At 47.1% G+C, this 19,173-nt stretch overlaps 1 protein-coding gene across 1 annotated transcript in view; it reads left to right on the top strand.

Moving 5' to 3' along the window:
• Positions 1 to 1,767: 1,767 nt before the first annotated feature.
• LOC139228310 (apolipoprotein L3-like) overlaps positions 1,768 to 19,173 on the top strand; it is a 35,337-nt gene continuing 17,931 nt past the window's right edge. Inside the window, exons 1-2 of the mRNA XM_070859494.1 lie at positions 1,768 to 1,775; positions 8,530 to 8,589. Of these exons, the coding sequence (XP_070715595.1) occupies positions 1,768 to 1,775; positions 8,530 to 8,589 (68 nt within the window). The remainder of the gene's footprint in view (positions 1,776 to 8,529; positions 8,590 to 19,173) is intronic.

Here is a 19,173-nt window from a genome sequence, read left to right as displayed (position 1 = left end):
ACAGACTCACACACACACACAGACAGACACACACACTCACACTGACTCACACACAGACACACACACAGACAGACACACACACTCACACAGACAGACACACAGACTCACACATCCCTACTTGCCCTTGAAAAGGTGATGGTGAGCCGCCTTCTTGAACCGCTGCAGTCCTTGTGGTGAAGGTGCTCCTACAGTGCTGTTAGGGAGGGAGTTCCTGGATTTTGAACTAGTGACGATGAAGGGACGACGATATATTTCCAAGTCATGATGATGTATAACTTGGAGGGGAACTTGCAGGTGATGGTGTCCCCATGCGCCTGCTGCCTTTGTCCTTCTAGGTAGTAGTGGTTGCGAGTTTGGGAGGTGCCATCTCTCGACTGATGTTGCCTGACCTACTGAGTATTTGCTGTGTTTTCTGTCTTCTCAAAGGCCTTCCTTTACCATCCGGGGCCTTGCAAGCCTCTAGCAGCACTTCTTACATATTTCAAAAATCTTTTAACATCTAATGCAGCAAGCCGCTACTTCAGTAAAATCAAAAAACCCAGGCCAAAAGCTTAAATGGAAACTTACCTAAAAGATGTGTGTGACCCATTTAAGAGGTGCTGATAGCACATCTGTAAGTCTGCTTGCACGCTGGGTTTATCTGATGAGCTTAGGACCCAGAGCTGAACTCAGCACAAAGGTCTAAGTTCACCGTGTGCAGGGCAATGCGTCTTCCCGCAGCGCTGCTGGGCCGAGGAAAATGGAAACACTGTGGGACCTGCCACCAGCTGGCGAGAGGGTGCTGGCTGTCCTCTTTTTGCAATAGTTTTGACGGTAACGGGTGGCGCAAAGGCCCCGAATTTTTAGCCCTTTGATTATGGTCATTGTTTGCAAGCTGCCTCCTTACTGTCAGATTGTTGACTAATTCTGGTTTGTTACTCATCGGTAAATCTAGTAAAGCCTTGTCGGTTCTAAAAATATTATTCTAGCATTTATTGCCTTTACTACATGAGCAATTCTGCTTCTCACAGTCTGTGTGAAAATTTAAAGCTCACATTGTAACCAATGTTTTTGCTTCATGCTGCCCTGATCTCCCTGATTATACATCCCCCACTACAGCACTATTAGCAGGTCTGGACACCCACCAGAATCTTGCAACCTTCCTGTTGTCACACCCAATTTCTGCGGTTTGCTGCTTTTATATACTCCCTCTGTCAAAGATTGTGAAATATGTTGAATGTGTTTGTCAGGGCAAACGCTCATTCTTCACTGTGAAACTGAACATCTGTCAACACGGGTCGTTTAGAATTCCCCGGACAGCCAGCCGGCCGGCCAGGTAAATGGACGTTTGTGTTATTTTCACTTAGCTGCACTGTTTACAGTAACATTTGGTACATTTTGGTAGGAAGAATAAGGAGGCCAAAAACTGCTTGGAATATCAGTGTCTAAATGGAGTCGAGGAACAGGGGAATCCCTGGGTAGATACACAGATCACTAAAAGTAGTGACGCAGACAATAAATAAGGTGAATTTAAAAAAAGCAAACAAAGCATTGGGGTTACTTTCTCACGGGATAAAATTGAAAACCAGAGAAAGTATGTTAAACTTGTATAGAACCTTGGTTAGACCACATCTGGAGTACTGTGAACAGTTCTAGTCTCAATTTTATAAAAGAATATAGAGGCACTGGAGCCGGTGCTGAAAAGATTTACAAGGATGATACCGGGACTGGGAGGTTATGCCTATCAGGAAAGATTGAACAGGCTGGGGTTCTTTTCTCTCCAAAAAGATGGCGAGGTGAGCTGATAGAGGTCTTTAAGATTATGAAAGGATTGATACGGTAAATGTAGAGAAGATACTTCCACTTGTGGGCAAGACCAGAACTGTGGGCCATAAATATAAGAAAGGCACTAATAAATTCAATAGAGAATTCAGGAGCAACTTCTTTACCCAGAGAGTGGTGAGAATGTGTAACTTACTACCACAGGGAGTGGTTGAGGTGAATAGCATAGATGCATTTAAGGGGAAGCTAGACGCGCACATGAGGGAGAAATTAATAGAACAATACATTGATGGGGTAAGTTGAAGAAGGTTGAGAGAAGGCTTGTGTGGACCATAAACGCCAGCATCGACCTGTTGGGCCGAATGACCTGTTTCTGTGCTGTAAATATTTTGTAACAATTTACAGGATCCGGCAAACTGATTGACCTGATCATGCAAGAGGAAACGTATATTGGTTTCAGGAATAAAGAGCTAACTATTGGGCTCTCTAGTTATCTTAACCTCTCTTAGTGGGAATGAATCATATATAATTCAGCGTATTTATATGAACAAATACCAGAGCACAGAATGCACTCTGGGTGGGGGACTTCAATGTCCATCACCAAGAGTGGCTCGGTATCACCACTACTGACCGAGCTGGCCGAGTCCTGAAGGACATAGCTGCCAGACTGGGCCTGCAGCAGGTGGTGAGAGAACCAACACAAGGGAAAAACCTACCTGACCTCATCCTCACCAATCTACCTGTCGCAGATGCATCTGTCCATGACAGTATTGGTAGCAGTGACCAGTGCCTGAAGACCCACTCCATCGTGTTGTGTGGTACTACCACCGTGCTAAATGGGATAGATTCAGAACAGATCTAGCAGCTCAAAACTGGGCATCCATGAGGTGCTGTGGGCCATCATCAGCAGCAGAATTGTATTCCACCTCAATCTGCAACCTTATATCCCTCATTCTACCATTACCATCAAGCCAGGGGACCAAGCTTGGTTCGATGAGGATTGTAGAAAAGCATGCCAGATGCAGCACCAGGCATACTAAACTGGGTGGTGGTGTGAGCTGCGAGGAGGACACTAGGAGGCTGCAGGGTGACTTGGACAGGTTAGGTGAGTGGGCAAATGCATGGCAGATGCAGTATAATGTGGATAAATGTGAGGTTATCCATTTTGGGGGCAAAAACACAAAGGCAGAATGTTATCTGAATGGCGGCAGATTAGGAAAAGGTGAGGTGCAACGAGACCTGGGTGTCATGGTTCATCAGTCATTGAAAGTTGGTATGCAGGTACAGCAGGCGGTAAAGAAGGCAACTGGTATGTTGGCCTTCATAGCTAGGGGATTTGAGTATAGGAGCAGGGAGGTCTTACTGCAGTTGTACAGGGCCTTAGCGAGGCCTCACCTGGAATATTGTGTTCAGTTTTGGTCTCCTAGTCTGAGGAAGGACGTTCTTGCTATTGAGGGAGTGCAGCGAAAGTTCACCAGACTGATTCCAGGGATGGCTGGGCTGTCATATGAGGAGAGACTGGATCAACTGGGCCTTTATTCACTGGAGTTTAGAAGGATGAGAGGGGATCTCATAGAAATATATAGGATTTTGACGGGACTGGACAGGTTAGATGCGGGAAGAATGTTCCCGATGTTGGGGAAGTCCAGAACCAGGGGATATAGTCTTAGGATAAGGGGTAGGCCATTCAGGACTGAGATGAGGAGAAACTTCTTCACTCAGAGAGTTGTTAACCTGTGGAATTCCCTGCCACAGAAAGTTGTTGATGCCAGTTCACTGGATATATTTAAGAGGGAGTTAGATATGGCTCTTATGGTTCAGGGGATCAAGGGGTATGGAGAGAAAGCAGGAAAGGGGTACTGAAGGAATGATCAGCCATGATCTTATTGAATGGCGGTGCAGGCTCAAAGGGCCGAATGGCCTACTTCTGCACTTATTTTTCTATGTTTCTACCTAAAAATGAGGTGCCAACCTGGGGAAGTTGCAACTAGGACTACATGCATGTTAAACAGCAGCATGCCATAGACAGGGCTAAGCGAACCCACAACCAATGGATCAGATCAGAGCTCTGCAGTCCTGCCACATCCAGTGGTGAATGGTGGTGGACAATTAAACAACTAACGGGAGGAAGAGGCTCCATGAATATCCTGATCCTCAATGATGACAGAGCCCAGCACCTGAGTGCAAAAGGCAACGCTGAAGCGTTTGCAACCAATGATTCATATCGGCCTACTCCTGAGGTCCCCACCATCACAGAAGCCAGTCTTCAGCCAATTCGATTCATTCCATGTGATATCAAGAAATGGCTGAGCGCACTGGGTACAGCAAAGGCTATGGGCCCCGACAATATCCCGGCTATTGTGCTGAAACATAGAAACATAGAAACATAGAAAATAGGAGTAGGCCATTCGGCCCTTCGAGCCTGCACCACCATTCAATAAGATCATGGCTGATCATTCACTTCAGCACCTCTTTCCTGCCTTCTCTCCATACCCCTTGATCCCTTTAGCCGTAAGGGCCACATCTAACTCCCTTTTGAATATATCTAACGAACTGGCCTCAACAACTTTCTGTGGTAGAGAATTCCACAGGTTCACAATTCTCTGAGTGAAGAAGTTTCTCCTCATCTCGGTCCTAAATGGCTTACCCCTTATCCTTAGACTGTAACCCCTGGTTCTGGACTCCCCCAACATTGGGAACATTCTTCCTGCATCTAACCTGTCCAATCCCATCAAAATTTTATAGTCGATCCAGTCTTTCTTGATAGGTCAGTCCTGCCATCCCGGGAATCAGTCTGGTGAACCTTCGCTGCACTCCCTCAATAGCAAGAACATCCTTCCTCAGATTAGGAGACCAAGAATCACACACCATCCCAATTTGGACATATATTTCCATTTATTCATTGTCACTGGGTCAATTTCAGTGAGTTAAAATGTATCTGGCTCAGGTGGAATAGAAACAGAGGTCGCAATATTTACAGGGCCATCCGTTCGGAGCTGGGAGGTGGGGAAAGGGAGGAGTTATGGATGGGGAACCCGGAAGTACAGGTTTACTGAACGTCCTCTTTTAAGATTTTACTCCAGATTTCCCGCCAGACAGCCAGCCTGACTGACCGGCTGACTGACCGGTTGATTGACCGGCTAGCTGCCTGTCAGGGGGAAAAGCCTGCAGCAGAAGAACGCAGTGGAGTAGCAGGTACAGAGAGATTGCCATCAGGGGGATCTACTGGGGAGGGGAAACAATTGAGGTGGGGAGTGGATATGAAGAGAGAGCTCGCAGGGGTGGAGTTAGTGGTTGGGGGGAGGGATCGTAAGGAGGGGCTGTTGGTATGGTGGTCAAGGGGCGCGATCGTGGGGGCGGGTCGGTGTCGAGATGGTGGTTGAAGGGGAGAGGCTCGTGACAGGAGCGAGATGGTGGTCGGGGGAGAGAACAGGGGGGGGAGTGGTGCGTGGACAGACTCACGAAATGAGTACTTTGGATCTGTTTTCACAATGAAGAGGGTGCTGGCACAGTAAAGGAGAAGGGGATCGAAAAATTGGATAGAATAAAAATAGAAACTAGATAAAGAAGTATTTAAATGGCTGGCTGTGCTCAAAGTAGAACATTCATCTGGTCCAGTTAAGAATGGAAATAGTGAAGGCTTTGACCACAATCTTTCAATCCACCTTGGATACAGGAGTGGTTCCAGAGAACTGGAGGGTTGCAAAGTTACACTCCTGTCCATAAAGGGGAGAGAGATCATAGAAGCATTGAATGGTTACAGCACAGTAAGGAAGTCCTGCTACAATTGTACAGGGCCTTGGTGAGACCACACCGGGAGTACTGTGCACCGTTTTAGACTCCTTATCCAAATATACTTGCTGCTGCAGGAGGGCGACGGCTGTGAAGCCAGGTCGCTGATTGCAGTGCGGGCAGGCACAGCAGGAGGGGCGAAGGAGCAGCAAGAGTCCACAGAGGGAATTGACTGGGGCCCAGGAGAGGCGTGAATCTGGGGCCCCAGAAGAGGCGAGGGCCCAGGGGCAGGACGGGCCAGCCCACACTGTGCGCGCTCGGTCTGTGGAGCAGAGCAGGTCTCCAGTTAGTCTTGGGTAATCCTTGCCACTGGACCAAGACCTAGCTCTGTCAAACCCGTGTGGTGACTGGTGTGCAACAGCCACAACACGTTAAAAAAAATCCAAGGGCATCTTCCACCCTTCACGATGTAGTTCGGGATCTGGAATATTAGGTCCTTCATCGAAACACCTGTGAACTCATCCCTTTTTGGAGTGGAAGCAAGTCATCCTCGCTTCGAGGGACGACTGATGATGATGATGATACTTGCCTTGGAGGCGGTGCAACAAATGTTCACTAGATTGATTCCTGGGATGAGAGGGCTGTCTTATGATGAGAGATTGTATAGAATGGGCCTATACTCTCCGGAGTTTTAAAGAATGAGAGATGATATCATTGAAACATACAAGATTCGAAAGGGGATTGACAGGGTAGATGCTGAGAGGTTGTTTCGCCTGGCTGGAGAGTCTAGAACTAGAGGGCACAGTCTCAGGTTAAGGGCTAGGCAATTTAAGACAAAGATGAGAAGGAATTTCTTCAGAGTATTGTGAATCTTTGAAATTCTCTGGCCCAGAGGGCTGTGGATGCTGAGTCTCTGAATCTATTCAAGGCTTAGAGAGATAGATTTTTAGAGTGTAGGTACAATCAAGGGATATAGAGATCGGGCGGGAAAGTGGAGTTGAGGTCGAATTGAATGGCGGAGCAGGCTTGAGGGGCTGTATGGCCTACTGCTCCTATTTCTTATGTTCATTTGGCCCATCAAGCTCGTGCCAGCTCTCTGCAAGAGCACCTGAGCTAGGCCCCCACCCTCGTCCTTTTCCTGTAGTCCTGCAAATACTTTTCTTTCAGCTACTTATCCAATTCACTTTTGAAAGCCACAATTGAGTCTGCCTCCACCACCCTTCCAGGCAGTGCATTCCACATCCTAACCACTCACTGTGTCAAAAGGTTTTTTCTCATGTCGCCTTTAGTTCTACTGTCAATCACTTTAAATCTGTGTCCTCTGGTTCTCAACCAGTCCACCAATGGGAACAGTTTCTCTCGATCTACCCTGTTCAGGCGCCTCATGATCTTGAACATCTCTATCAAGCAGGAAAACATAAGAACATAAGAAATAGGAGCAGGAGTCGATCATTTGGCCCCTCAAGCCTGCTCCGCCATTTAATAAGATCATGGCTGATCTGATCACGGACTCGGCTCCACTTCCCTGCCCGCTCACCATAACCTTTTACTCCTGTTATCGCTCAAAAATCTGTCTACCCCGCCTTAAATATATTCAATGACCCAGCCTCCACAGCTCTCTGGGACAGAGAATTCCACAGATTTACAACCCTCTGAGAGAAGAAATTTCTCATCTCAGTTTTAAATGGGCGGCCCCTTATTCTGAGACTATGTCCCCTAGTTTTAGTTTTCCCTATGAGTGGAAATATCCTCTCTGCAACCACCTTGTCGAGCCCCCTCATTAATCTTATAAATTTCAATAAGATCACCTCTCATTCTTCTGAACTACAATGAGTAGAGGCCCAGCCTACTCAAGCTATCTTCTTTAGTCAGCCCCCTCATTTCCGGAATCAACCTAGTGAACCTTCTCTGAACAGCCTCAGCCTCCAATGCAAGTATATCCTTCCTTAAATATGGAGACCAAAACTGTACGCAGTACTCCAGGTGTGGCCTCACCAATACCCTGTACAGTTGTAGCAGGACTTCTCTGCTTTTATTCTCTATCCCCCTTGCAATAAAGGCCAACATTGCATTGGCCTTCCTGATCACTTGCTGTACCTGCATACTAACCTTTTGTGTTTCATGTACAAGTCCCCCCAGGTCCCTCTGTACTGCAGCACTTTGTAATTTTTCTCCGTTTAAATTAGAATTTGCTTTTCTATTATTTCTGCCAAAGTGGATAGCCTCGCACTTTCCCACATTATACTCCATCTGCCAAATCTTTGCCCAATCACTTAGCCTGTCTACATCCCTTTGCAGATTTTTTGTGTCCTCCTCACAATTTGCTTTCCTACCCATCTTTGTATCATCAGAAAATGTGGCTACATTACACTCAGTCCCTTCATCCAAGTCATTAATATAGATTGTAAATAGTTGAGGACCCAGCACCGATCCCTGCGGCACCTCACTCATCACTATTTGCCAACCGGAACATGACCCATTTATCCCGACTCTCTGTTTTCTGTTAGTTAACTAATCCTCTATCCATGCTAATATATTACCCCCAACCCCGTGAACTTTTATCTTGTGCAATAACCTCTTATGTGGCACCTTATTGAATGCATTCTGTAAATCCAAATACACCACATCCACTGGTTCCCCCTTATCCATCCTGCTCGTTACATCCTCAAGGAACTCCAGCAAATTTGTCAAACATGATTTCCCTTTCATAAAATCATGCCGACTCTGCTTGAGTGAATCATGCTTTTCCAAATGTTCTCTACTGCCTCCTTAATAATGGACTCCAGCATTTTCCCAACCACAGATGTTAGGCTAACTGGTCTGTAGTTTCCTGCTTTTTGTCTGCCTCCTTTTTTAAATAGGGGCGTTACATTTGCGGTTTTCCAATCTGCTGAAACCTCCCCAGAATCCAGGGAAATTTGGTAGAATACAACCAATGCATCCACTATCCCTGCCGTTACTTCTCTAAAGGAGAAGTATGCTGTATCCATCAATACCAACACGTATTTCATGTTTGTTAACATTTCTGCATTTCAGATCAATTATTTCAGCAATTTCCAGAGATGGATTTCACAACGGCAAAATTTCAGAACCCAGGTAACAACAAAGTTTTGCACCTTGCTAGGAAACACTACTCTTTTTGGGGTGAATTACCAGTCATTTTCTATTGTTTGATATTCAGTGTCAGTGTCTCCCAATAAAGGGACCGTCAGTGTCAGTGAGCCCAATAAAGGGATAGTCACACTTGCCAAACTTCAAAACTTGGAAAAGCTAACAAATTAGAATGCACACACTACTCTGGTTAAGGCGGGGGCACTCATGTGTGGCACTATTTGCACTAATAGACATAGGCATGCACATTGTACGTTAAAGGAAAGGGAACCTGCCACACCTACCCACCTGGACTTCAGTCTCACACTATAGGCAAGTCACTCAGTTGTAAAGAATCACCCATCATCATCATAGGCAGTCCCTCGGAATCGAGGAAGACTTGCTTCCACTCTTAACATGAGTTCTTAGGTGGCTGAACAGTCCAATACGAGAACCACAGTCCCTGTCACAGGTGGGACAGATAATCGTTGAGGGAAGGGGTGGGTGGGACTGGTTTGCCGCACGCTCCTTCCGCTGCCTGCGCTTGATTTCTGCATGCTCTCGACGACGAGACTCGAGGTGCTCAGCGCCCTCCCGGATGCACTTCCTCCACTTAGGGCGGTCTTTGGCCACGGAATCCCAGGTGTCGGTGGGGATGTTGCACTTTATCAGGGAGGCTTTCAGTGTGTCCTTGTAACGTTTCCTCTGCCCACCTTTGGCTCGTTTGCCGTGAAGGAGTTCCGAGTAGAATGCTTGCTTTGGGAGTCTCGTGTCTGGCATGCGAACTATGTGGCCTGCCCAGCGGAGCTGATCAAGTGTGGTCAGTGATTCAATGCTTGGTATGTTGGCCTGGTCGAGGACACTAACGATTTGTAGGATCTTGCGGAGACATCGTTGCTGGTATTTCTCCACTGACTTGGTCCATGTTTCTGAGCCATACTACTGGGCGGGTATTACGACAGCCCTGTAGACCATGAGCTTGGTGACAGTTTTGAGGGTTTGGTCTTCAAACACTCTTTTCCTCAGGCGGCCGAAGGCTGCACTGGCGCACTCGAGGTGGTGTTGGATCTCGTCGTCAATGCCTGCTCTTGTTGATAGGAGGCTCCCAAGAGAAGGGAAGTGGTCCACATTGTCCAGGGCCGCGCCGTGGATCTTGATGACTGGGGGGGGGGGGCAGTACTGTGCGGCGAGAACAGGCTGGTGGAGGACCTTTGTCTTATTGATGTTTAGCGTAAGGTCCATGCTTTCGTACGTCTCAGTAAATACGTCGACTATGTCCTGGAGTTCAGCTTCTGTATGTGCGCAGACGCAGACGTCGTCACTACAATCACTACAAAGTTCAATAATAACAAGAAATTCAGGCTGACCAATCAGCCAGGCATCATATCAGGATAAGACGAAGATAATCTCATCTGTGGTCCCTGCAATATCCTGCTCACCAACATCTGGAAGCTGGTGCCCAAGTTGCGAGACCTGTCCCACCAACTTATCAAGCAACAGCCTATAATCGTATTAGCTAACATACCGGACTCCTCCATGACCATTCCTGGATAAGCCCTGTATCACCAGAAGTGGGAACACAGTGGTATACAATCAGGAAGTCTTCAACATTAACCTCAGACCCTTTGAAATCCTATGGTTTCAGGTCAACCAAGGTCAAAGAAACCTTCTGGCAATGACCATGTATCACCACCCACCTCAACTGATGAATCAGTACCTCTCTGTAATGTCAGCCATCGCTCAGTGGGTAGCACACTCGCCTCTGAGTCAGAAAGTTGTGGGTTCAAGACCCGCTCCAGAGACTTGAGCCCATAATCTAGGCTGACCCTCCCAGTGCCAGTGCTGAGGGAGTGCTGCACTGTCGGAGGTGCCATCTTTCGGTTGAGAAGTTAAACCGAGGCTCCATCTGCTCTCTCAAGTGGACATAAAACATCCCATGTCACTAGTTCAAAGAAGATTAGGGGAGTGATCCCTGTGTCCTGGCCAATATTTATCCCTCAATCAATATCACTAAAACAAATTATTTGATGATCATTACATTGCCGTTTGTGGGAGCTTACTGTGGCTGCCGCGTTTCCTACATTTCAACAGTGACTACACTTCAAAAGTATTCAATCGGCTGAAAAGCTCTTTGCAACTTCCTGCGGTTCTGAAAGGCGCTATAGAAATACAATTTTCCTATGTTGAGCATTGTCTGTACAATAATAAACCTCATCTACCTGAAATTATCTGATTCTATAAAAGTTGACTGCAATCATGCATTAGGCGGAACAGATCCCCCTTGTTCCTCTTTGGTGAAGCGCACTCTTCTGTTACACAGCTTCTCATTAAGATCTTCATAGGGGCAGTGTTGCCTGTATTGTTCTTTGTGGGGGGTAATATCTTGAAGATTCCAGCCTCCACAAATGCTCCTTCACTCGCCTTTCCTCCAGGATACAAGCACACGAAGGTATGTGTAATATATGTAAACTTGTATTTACTCTGTACAGCCACCAGAGGGCTCATCCCCTGGAGTCCCAAGGGATCTCATAATCCCTTGGGAGCACAGCTTTTTAAAGAGGCTTCACAGGTTGGAGAGGCACTCCGGAGACCTGCAATAAAACACTTAGGTCACATTTTACTTTGAACTCACAGTGCTCAGTCTGACTCTTACTCCATACACTACAACTGGCGACGAGATACAGATAGCGAACCCAAAGATGCAGAGAACAGTGGGCATCCTGGAGAAATTTTCAGAGGGAGATGATTGGGAAACTTTTGTGGAGCTACTCGACCAATACGTCGAAGCCAACGAACTAGATGGGGAAGAGAGCGCTGCCTTTAAAAGGCCCAATGCGTCGCTGAGGCTCGGGAGTTCAGAGGAGAGGCTCGGGAGGTGCGTGGAGGAATGGCCTATTAAAGGCCCAAAGCGTCGCTGAGGCTCGGGAGTTCAGAGGAGAGGCATCTTATGCAGCTGCAGCAGGGAGAGAAGGCAAAAAAGTAGAAAGAAATCGAAAGGTGACATCACAGCCAAGGGGGTAAGTGATTGGCTGGTGATTGGTAAGTAGTTTTTCTTTTTCCTTTCTTTATTAGTAAGTAACCTTTAGCATTGTTGTTGCCAAACTAAGTTTATCTAAGGGGTAAGTCATGGCAGGACAGCTCGGACACGTATTATGCTCCTCCTGTACTATGTGGGAACTCAGGGATGCTTCTGGTGTCCCTGATGACTATGTGTGTGGGAAGTGTATCCACCTCCAGCTCCTGACGGACCACATTGCGGCACTGGAGCTACGGGTGGATTCACTCTGGAGCATCCACGATGCTGAGAATGACGTGAATAGCACGTGTAGTGAGTTGGTCACATCGCAGGGAAAGGGTCCACAGCCAGATAGTGAATGGAAGACCAGCAGGAAGAGCAGTGCAGGGAAGGTAGTGCAGGGGTTCCCTGTGGTCATCCCCCTGCAAAACAGATACACTGCTTTGGGTACTGTTGAGGGAGATGACTCATCAGGGGAGGGCAGCAGCAGCCAAGTTCATGGCACCGTGGCTGGCTCTGCTGCACAGGAGGGCAGGAAAAAGAGTGGGAGAGCGATAGTGATTGGGGATTCGATTGTAAGGGGAATAGATAGGAGTTTCTGCGGCCGCAACCGAGACTCCAGAATGGTATGTTGCCTCCCTGGTGCAAGGGTCAAGGATGTCTCAGAGCGGGTGCAGGACATTCTGAAAAGGGAGGGTGAACAGCCAGTTGTCGTGGTACCAACGATATGGGTAAAAAGACGGAATGAGGTCCTACGAGACGAATTTAGGGAGCTAGGAGCTAAATTAAAAAGTAGGACCTCAAAAGTAGTAATCTCAGAATTGCTACCAGTGCCATGTGCTAGTCAGAGTAGGAATCACAGGATAGCACAGATGAATACGTGGCTTGAGCAGTGGTGCAGCAGGGAGGGATTCAAATTCCTGGGACATTGGAACCAGTTCTGGGGGAGGTGGGACCAATACAAACCGGACGGTCTGCACCTGGGCAGGACCGGAACCAATGTCCTGGGGGGAGTGTTTGCTAGTGCTGTTGGGGAGGAGTTAAACTAACATGGCAGGGGAATGGGAACCTATGCAGGGAGACAAAAGGAAATAAAATGGGGGCAGAAGCAAAAGATAGAAAAGAGAATAGTAAAAGTGGAGGGCAGAGAAACCCAAGGCAGAAAACAAAAAGGGCCAATTACAGCAAAATTCTAAAGGGGCAAAGTGTGTTAAAAAGACAAGCCTGAAGGCTCTGTGCCTCAATGCAATGAGTATTCGGAATAAGGTGGATGAATTAACTGAGCAGACAGCAATTAACGGATATGATGTCATTGGCATCACGGAGACATGGCATCCAAGGTGTCCAAGGCTGGGAACTCAACATCCAGGGGTATTCAAGGTATTTAGGAAGAATAGGCAGAGAGGAAAAGGAGGCGGGGTGATGTTGCTGGTTAAAGAGGAAATTAATGTAATAGTAAGGAGGGACATTAGCCTGGATGATGTGGAGCTACGGAATACCAAAGGGCAGAAAACGCTAGTGGGTGTTGTGTACAGACCACCAAACAGTAGTAGTGAGGTTGGGGACAGCATCAAACAAGAAATAAGGGAGGTGTGCAATAAAGGTACAGCAGTTATCATGGGTGACTTTAATCTACATATAGATTGGGCTAACCTAACTGGTAGCAATGCGGGGGAGGAGGATTTCCTGGAGTGTATTAGGGATGGTTTTCTCGACCAATATGTCGAATTGTCCCCTGATAATGAAGAACCTGCTCACTCCAGTGAAACCCACGGAGAAATCTTATGATGATTTATGCACACTGGTCCGAGAGCATTTGAACCCGAAGGAAAGCGTTCTGATGGCGAGGTACTGGTTCTACACCTACAAAAGGTCTGAAGGCCAGGAAGTGCCGACTTATGTCGCCGAGCTTAGACACTTTGCAGGACATTGCGAATTTAAAGGACACTTGCAGCTCATGCTCAGAGACTTTTTCGTACTTGACATTGGCCACAAAACTATACTTCACAAACTTTTGACTGTAGAGACCCCAACCTTGAGTAAGGCCAGAGCGATAGCACAGGCGTTCATTGCCACCAGTGACAATATGAAGAAAATTTCTCAGCACACAAGTGCTGCTATAAGTACTGTGAACAAAGTGATGTTGTTTTCGAATCATAATGTACAGAGCAGGTCACACATACCTGCAGTTACATGTCCGCAGATGTCTCAGAGTCCACCATCAAGGGTGATGAATGTAAGGCCATTAACACCTTGTTGGCGCTGCGGGGGTGATCATCGTTCTCAATAATGCCGATTCAAAGGATACATTTGCAAGGGCTGTGGAACAATGGGACATCTCCAACGAGTGTGCAGGCGAGCTGCTAGGCCTGCTAAACCTGCAAACCACCACGTTGCAGAGTGCAGATCCACCTAATTCCGGGGGCGCGACCCATCCATCACAAGGCAAGAGCAGTACCGTACATGATGAGAGAAAGGGTAGAGATCGAGCTAGACCAGCTGCAAAGAGAAGGCATCATTTCATCGATCAAGTTCAGCGAGTGGGCCAGTCCTATTGTCCCAGTCCTCAAGGGAGACGTCACCTTCAGAATCTGTGGTGATTACAAAGTAACTCCGTGCAGGATCAATACCCACTTCCAAAAGCCGACGACCTCTTTGCAACGCTGGCGGGAGGAAAGATGTTCACGAAGCTGGATCTGACTTCAGCCTACATGACGCAGGAACTGGAGGAATCATCGAAGGCCCTCACCTGCATCAGCACGCACAAAGGTCTTTTTGTTTATAACTGATGCCCGTTTTGAATCCGATCAGCGGCGGCGATATTCCAAAGAAACATGGAAAGTTTACTGAAGTCGGTCCCGCACACCGTGGTCTTCCAGGATGATATCTTGGTCACAGGTCGGAACACAGTCGAGCATCTGCAGAACCTGGAGGAGGTTCTTAGTCGACTCAACTGCGTGGGGCTCAGGTTAAAATGCTCGAAGTGCGTTTTCCTGGTGCCTGAAGTGGAGTTCCTGGGAAGGAGGATTGCGGCGGATGACATCAGGCTCACCATCGCGAAGACGGAGGCAATCGAGAACGCACCGGGCCACAGAACGTGACGGAGCTGCGGTCGTTCCTGGGACTCTTGAACTACTTTGGTAACTTATTACCAGGTCTCAGCACACTGCTAGAACCACTGCATGTCTTACTACGAAAAAGGGGCGAATGGATTTGGGGCAAAAGCCAAGAAAATGCATTTGTAAAAGCGAGAACATTGTTATTCTCAAACAAATTGCTTGTGTTGTATGATCCATGTAAGCGTTTGGTACCAGCATGTGATGTGTCATCATATGGCGTCGGGTGTGTATTGCAACAAGCTAATGATTTTGGGAAACTGCAAACGGTTGCTTATGCATCCAGGAGTCTGTCTAAGGCCGAGAGAGCCTACAGCATGATTGAAAAAGAAGCGCTGCGTGTGTCTATGGGGTAAAGAAAATGCATCAATACCTGTTTGGGCTAAATTTCAAATTGGAAACTGACCATAAGCCACTTATATCCCTGTTTTCCGAGAGTAAAGGGATAAATACCAACGCATCGGCCCGAATCCAGAGATGGGCGCTCACGTTATCCGCATACAACTACGCCGTCCGCCATAGGCCAAGCACAGAAAACTGTGCCGATGCTCTCAGTAGGCTGCCATTGCCCACCACGGGGGGTAGAAATGGCGCAGCCCGCAGATCTAGCCATGGTTATGGAAGCATTTGAGAGTGAACAATCACCCATCACTGCCCGGCAGATCAAAACCTGGACAAGCCAGGAGCACTTATTAACTATAGTCAAAAGCAGTGTGCTTCACGGGAGCTGGTCCAGTGTCCCAGTGGAAATGCAGGAAGAGATAAAGCCGTTCCAGTGGCGCAAAGATGAAATGTCTATACAGGCAGACTGCCTTCTGTGGGGCAATCGAGTAGTAGTCCCCAAGAAGGGCAGAGACACCTTAATCAACGACCTCCACAGTACCCACCCAGGCATCGTAATGATGAAAGCGAGAGCCAGATCCCACTTATGTGGTGGCCCGGTATTGATGCTGACTTAAGAGTCCTGCTTTCACAGATGCAATACATGCTCGCAGTTAAGCAATGTACCCAGGGAGGCACCACTACGTTTATGATCTTGCCCCTCCAAAACTGTGGCCTATGGTACACGTCGACTATGCAAGCCCGTTCTTGGGTAAAATGTTCCTTGTGGTTGTAGACGCGTACTCCAAGTGGATTGAATGTGAGATAATGTCGGCTAGCACGTCCGCTGCCACTACTGAAAGCCTGCGGGCCATGTTTGCCACACATGGCCTACCCGATGTCCTGGTGAGCGACAACGGGCCATGTTTTACCAGTGCTGAATTCAAAGAATTTATGTCCCGTAACGGGATCAAACATGTCACATCTGCCCCATTTAAACCAGCGTCCAATGGTCAGGCAGAGAGAGCAGTGCAAACCATCAAGCAAGGCTTGAAGAGGATAACTGAAGGCTCACTGCAGACTCGCCTATCCCGAGTCCTGCTTAGCTACCGCACAAGACCCCACTCACCCACTGGGATCCCACCTGCTGAACTGCTCATGAAAAGAGCATTTAAGACAAGGCTCTTGTTAGTTCACCCTGATCTACATGAACAGGTAGAGAGCAGGCGGCTTCAACAATGTGCATATCATGATAGTGCAAATGTGTCACGCGAGATTGAAGTCAATGATCCTGTATTTGTATTAAATTATGGGCAAGGTCCCAAGCGGCTTCCCGGCACTGTCGTGGCCAAAGAGGGGAGCAGGGTGTTTTGGGTCAAACTTTCAAATGGACTCATTCACCAGAAACACTTGGACCAACTCAAACTCAGATTCACAGACTATCCTGAGTCTTGGACCCTAGCTTTTTTGATCCCCCAACACACACACCAGTGGCAACCGGCACCACGGTTGACCACGAAACAGAATCCATCATCCACAGCAGCCCTGCAGGGCCCAACACACCAGGCAACCCAGCAAGGCCAGCTGCACAGCAGTCCAGCGAGGGCCTAACAAATGATTCAACAACACCAACCTTCACACCGAGACGATCAACTAGGGCAAGAAGGGCCCCAGATCGACTCACATTGTAAATAGTTACACTATTGACTTTGGGGCGGGGGTGGGGGGGGGTGAGGGAGAGTGTTGTTATATATGTGGACTTGTATTTACTCTGTACAGCCACCAGAGGGCTCATCCCCTGGCGTTCCAAGGGATCCCATAATCCCTTGGGAGCACAGGTATTTAAGGAGGCTTCACAGGCTGGAGAGGCACTCTGGAGAACTGCAATAAAAGACTACGGTCACACTTTACTTTGAGCTCACAGTACTCAGTCTGACTCTTTCTCCATACACAACAATATGCCCACTAGAAATCCCATACCACCTTCTGAAAAGCACTCTCTGTCTCGGAGGAGGGGAAGAATACCCCAGTCGTCACTCAGTCTAAGAAGCAGTCATAAATAAATTCAACATGGTAAAATATCCCAAACACACTCTCCCTACTGAGTGTAAAATATCCCAAACACACCCTCCCTACTGAGTGTAAAATATCCCAAACACACCTTCCCTACTGAGGGTAAAATATCCGAAACACAACCTCCTTACTGAGTGTAAAATATCCCAAACACAACCTCCCTAGTGAGTGTAAAATATCACAAACACACCCTCCCTACTGAGTGTAAAATATCTCAAACACACCCTCCCCACTGAGTATAAAATATCCCAAACACAACCTCCCTACTGAGTGTAAAATATCACAAACACACCCTCCCTACTGTGTGTAAAATATCACAAACACACCCTCCCTACTGAGTGTAAAATATCCCAAACACACCCTCCCTACTGAGGGTAAAATATCCCAAACACAACCTCCCTACTGAGTGTAAAATATCCCAAACACAACCTCCCTAGTGAGTGTAAAATATCCCAAACACACCCTCCCTACTGAGTGTAAAATATCCCAAACACACCCTCCCTACTGAGTGTAAAATATCCCAAACACAACCTCCCTACTGAGTGTAAAATATCCTAAACACACCCTCCCTACTGAGTGTAAAATATCACAAACACACCCTCCCTACTGAGTGTAAAATATCACAAACACACCCTCCCTACTGAGTGTAAAATATCCCAAACACACCCTCTCTACTGAGTGTAAAATATCCCAAACACACCCTCTCTACTGAGTGTAAAATATCCCAAACACACCCTCCCTACTGAGTGTAAAATATCCCAAACACAACCTCCCTACTGAGTGTAAAATATCACAAACACACCCTCCCTACTGAGTGTAAAATATCCCAAACACACACTCCCTACTGAGTGTAAAATATCCCAAACACACACTCCCTACTGAGTGTAAAATATCCCAAACACACCCTCCCTACTGAGTGTAAAATATCCCAAACACACCCTCCCTACTGAGTGTAAAATATCAAAAACACAACCTCCCTACTGAGTGTAAAATATCCCAAACACACCCTCCCTACTGAATGTAAAATATCCCAAACACACCCTCCCTACTGAGTGTAAAATATCCCAAACACACCCTCCCTACTGAGGGTAAAATATCCCAAACACACCCTCCCTACTGAGTGTAAAATATCACAAACACACCCTCCCTACTGAGTGTAAAATATCCCAAACACACCCTCCCTACTGAGGGTAAAATATCCCAAACACACCCTCCCTACTGAGTGTAATATATCCCAAACACACCCTCCCTACTGAGTGTAAAATATCCCAAACACACCCTCTCTACTGAGTGTAAAATATCCCAAACACACCCTCTCTACTGAGTGTAAAATATCCCAAACACACCCTCCCTACTGAGTGTAAAACATCCCAAACACACCCTCCCTACTGAGTGTAAAATATCCCAAACACACCCTCCCTACTGAGTGTAAAATATCACAAACACAACCTCCCTACTGAGTGTAAAATATCCCAAACACAACCTCCATACTGAGTGTAAAATATCCTAAACACACCCTCCCTACTGAGTGTAAAATATCCCAAACACACCCTCTCTACTGAGTGTAAAATATCCCAAACACAACCTCCCTACTGAGTGTAAAATATCACAAACACACCCTCCCTAATGAGTGCAAAATACCCCAAACACACCCTCCCTACTGAATGTAAAATATCCCAAACACACCCTCCCTACTGAGTGTAAAATATCACAAACACAACCTCCCTAGTGAGTGTAAAATATCCCAAAGACACCCTCCCTACTGAGTGTAAAATATCCCAAACACACCCTCCCTACTGAGTGTAAAATATCCCAAAAACAACCTCCCTACTGAGTGTAAAATACCTCAAACACAACCTCCCTACTGAGCGTTAAATATCCCAAACACACTCTCCCTACTGAGTGTAAAATATCCCAAACACACCCTCCCTACTGAGTGTAAAATATCACAAACACACCATCCCGACTGAGTGTAAAATATCACAAACACAACCTCCCTACTGAGTGTAAAATATCCCAAACACACCCTCCCTACTGAATGTAAAATATCCCAAACACACCCTC

The sequence above is a fragment of the Pristiophorus japonicus genome, chromosome 2, assembly GCF_044704955.1.
Source record: "Pristiophorus japonicus isolate sPriJap1 chromosome 2, sPriJap1.hap1, whole genome shotgun sequence".
NCBI classification, from domain to species: Eukaryota; Metazoa; Chordata; class Chondrichthyes; family Pristiophoridae; genus Pristiophorus; species Pristiophorus japonicus.
This window is presented reverse-complemented; position numbering and strand designations above follow the sequence as displayed.